The sequence below is a fragment of the Mandrillus leucophaeus genome, unplaced genomic scaffold (assembly GCF_000951045.1).
Source record: "Mandrillus leucophaeus isolate KB7577 unplaced genomic scaffold, Mleu.le_1.0 Scaffold13, whole genome shotgun sequence".
Lineage (NCBI taxonomy): Eukaryota > Metazoa > Chordata > Mammalia > Primates > Cercopithecidae > Mandrillus > Mandrillus leucophaeus.
The window spans coordinates 8,211,525-8,214,828 of record NW_012101254.1 but is presented as its reverse complement, the minus strand read 5'-3'; the positions used below and the strand labels follow the sequence as shown (position 1 = coordinate 8,214,828).

The 3,304-nt window shown below is 49.1% G+C and overlaps 1 protein-coding gene across 1 annotated transcript in view; it reads right to left on the bottom strand.

Moving 5' to 3' along the window:
* LOC105534040 (quinone oxidoreductase PIG3-like) overlaps positions 1-1,608 on the bottom strand; it is an 8,806-nt gene extending 7,198 nt beyond the window's left edge. Inside the window, exons 1-2 of the mRNA XM_011972713.1 lie at positions 1,124-1,608; positions 623-765 (exon numbers count right to left, since the gene is read on the bottom strand). Coding sequence (XP_011828103.1) covers positions 623-760 — 138 coding nt within the window. The 5' untranslated portion in view covers positions 761-765; positions 1,124-1,608. The remainder of the gene's footprint in view (positions 1-622; positions 766-1,123) is intronic.
* Between the last annotated feature and the right edge of the window lie 1,696 nt (positions 1,609-3,304).

Here is a 3,304-nt window from a genome sequence, read left to right as displayed (position 1 = left end):
AACCACCTGAGGAGTATTTCAAAGTACATGTGCCTGGGCCCCCATCACGTTTCTTTTGTGCCCCAGGAGATTCTGATGCACATTTCTGAATGACCACAACCAATGCAGCGGGCCCAGGTCAGTAAATCAGTAGCAGACAGAAGAAAATTCTTATAGAGTACTGCCAGCTGTCAGCTCTGGGACTCTCAGAGTGGAAAGAGTTAAGAGGTCCTTAGAGCCACAAAGACCTCAGCCTGAATCCCAGCTCTTCTGCTTGCTAATGTCATGGCCTTAGGCATACTGCTTAACCTGGCTGACCTTCAGTTTCCTTATCTGTAGAATGAAGAGGATGAACAGGGTAGCCTGGGGAGTAAGTGTGCCCACACTCCACAACAATGTTAGTTCCGCCCTCCTTATCTGGAGGCCTGAGTGGCTACGGATTAGCTCGGGGTGGATTCTGCTTTGCAAATACTCCCCCTTGTTTTGTATGAACAAAAGGGGAGCCCTGGGTTTAGGTCTGGGAAGCCCCAGCGCATGTGCCTGTTGGGTGTGGGGCGGTGCACGCCTTCACGTCTCATCAATGTCCACTGAATGCTGTTGAGAGGTAGTCCCGCCCAACCCGGCACAGTTGAGCTCTGGGTACCTGGATTAAGTCCGCCCGGTTCAGGGCGCTGGCCGCCACCTTCAGGAGGACTTCACCCTCCCCAGGGCTTGGCTTGGCCACCTCCTTCACGTAGAGGTTTTCCGGTCCTCCCGGCTTGTCAAAGTGCACGGCTAACATGTTCTCTGAGGACACAGGGCAGAACAGGACAGGGCAGACAGAGCAGGGCAGGGGCTGCTGTATCCTCACGGAGCAGCCCAGCCTCAGGCTGGCACCGCGGCGTCCCGTGCCGGCCAGCGCCTCACTGCCCTGGTCTCCCGCGGACCCGGCCTCTGCCCCGACCTCCTGCCTGGGAAGTCGTCGACCGCCTCCAGACCGATCCCACTCGGAACACAGATGGGAACAGCGGGAAGTGGGATGGCGGTACAGGGCTGGATGCGGCAGAGCAGGACAACCCCGAAGAGGATCAGGCAAATCACACTCCCTCTGAGTTGGAATCCCCCAGCCCTACCCGGGTCCCCGGTGACCGTATGAGGTACTTACTCCTGGCCCGGCTCCCCTCCCGTGCACCAGGCGGCGCCGAGCGGTTCTGGCTCCTGCGGGTCCCGGTGGCACAGCACGAGCCCCAGAGTCCCGGGACTGCCTCTGCCTCCACCGGAATGGACGGCGGGACTTGGGGCAGCCGGAGGGGTGGGGCTAAGCAGAACCACCCTCCCTCTCTTTCCTCCTCCCCCCTTTAAAACGCAAAGTTAGAAGCAAGCAAATCAGATTTTCTTGTCCTTTTAGTCTCTGGAAAAGAGTCTTTCTCTCAGCTTGGCAGAAAGTGCGATTCTAGCTCTCACTGCAAGGAGAGGAGACTTCCTTCTCTCTAGGGAACGAGACCCAACCTCTCGGCAGGCGAATCGAATCGGTCCATTTTCCAGGCAAGGCCAGGCTTTTGGCACATTTATGTAGCAGGCTGGCATCCTGCCCATCTTGAGTATGGGTGGGCAAGCTGGGTGCTGCTAAGAGAAGAGAAAGGAGCCGTTGAGAGTGGGGGTGGGGAAGGAAGGCAAAACGCAGTCCTGGGATCCTTATCACGCCCCTTCCTCCTGACAGTCCCGGGGGAGAGGTTCAGCCCCAGGAGAAGGATACTGGCGATTTTGACCGGGTAAAAGCTGTATCCGTAAGCTACATGACGATTTCTCAACCTCAGTACTGTTGACATTTTGGACTAGCTAGTTCGTTGTTGTACGAGATTGTCCTGTGCATTGTGTAGGATGTTTAGCAGCATCCCTGGCCTCCTCCCCACTACATATCCATAGCACTCCTTGTAAATTCCTGTTTTAGTAAGAACCTCCATCCTTGACATCTGATCACCCTCAATATCTGATCAAGTTCCTCATGCTCCACCATCCCCCAAGTGATATCCGACCACCCTAGCCTGTCTTCAGTAAGAATCCTGTTAAGTCAGTTTAGATAGAATCCCCCTTACCCCTGATTGCTCTTCTTTTCCATCCACTGACCCCCAACACTGCCCCTTGGCTATACATTCCCACTTGTCCATGATGCATTCAGAGTTGATCCCGACCTGTCTCCTCCACTGCAATGGGTTGTTGCAGTGATGGTGCTAAATAAAGTCTTCCTTAATGTGCTTTAACAAGGATCATTGAATAATTATTTATTTAACACAACAGAGCAAAAGCCTATAGAGATGGAAATAATAAAATGATGGGACTTAAGGAAAAATTCAGGAGACCCTGCTATAAGAATAACAGGAATTTTAGAAGGAGGAAGAGGAATGGATGAAGAAGATTCAATAGTTAAACAAATAAAAGAATACAGTTTTCCTAAATTCTACCACATTATTCAGATTGAAAACATTCACTAAAGGATGGATTCATGAGAACAAAAATGCATGCCTATATTTTATAAAATTTCAGGTTCTAACAAGTGTGGAAAGAATAAGTTACCCACAATTGGTTAAAAAATAAAAATGGCTTCCTCCCTCCCTCCCTTCCTTTCTTCCTTCCCGCCACCTTTCTCTCTCTCTCTTTTTTGTAGTGTAGGGGTCTCACTATGTTGCTCAGGCTGGTCTCAAACTCTTATGCTCAAGCAATCCTCCTGCCTCAGCCTCCCAAAGTGCTAGGATTACAAGTATGAGCCACTGTGCCCAGCAAGTTTCTATCTGCAATCTGGAAACTAGAAGAGAGTAGACTAGCCTCTATTGACTAGAAGAAAAGGACTGTAACTCAATATACCCCATTAAGATATAATTCACTCGTTAGGGCAAAAAGCATGTTTGAGGATGTATAAGGATTCAGAGATGCATCATCTGGATATGCATCTGTCCAAAATTGAGGAAAGGTTTGAAGCAAATAATAAATGTCCTAGAACAGAGGCAGATGGAAAGGAAATAGTTGTAAATAATGAACTTTGCAAAAATCTACACTAAAACTGATTGGATTAAGAAAATGGAATGGATTAAGATAGATGGGGAATGTGTAATATAAGTGTTAAATAAGAACTTTTAAAATGCAAGGAATTATTTTAAAAAATTATAATAATACCAACCACTAAGTATACTAAAGTCTCCCAGTAAAACTAGGAGTTGAAAGTGCCTAAGATTTTATCTTGGTGAGCCCTTGGTTGATGTAATCTTGCAGTGTGTAATAAGAAACATATTTGGCCGGGCGCGGTGGCTCATGCCTGTAATCCCAGCACTTTGGGAGGCCGAGGCGGGTG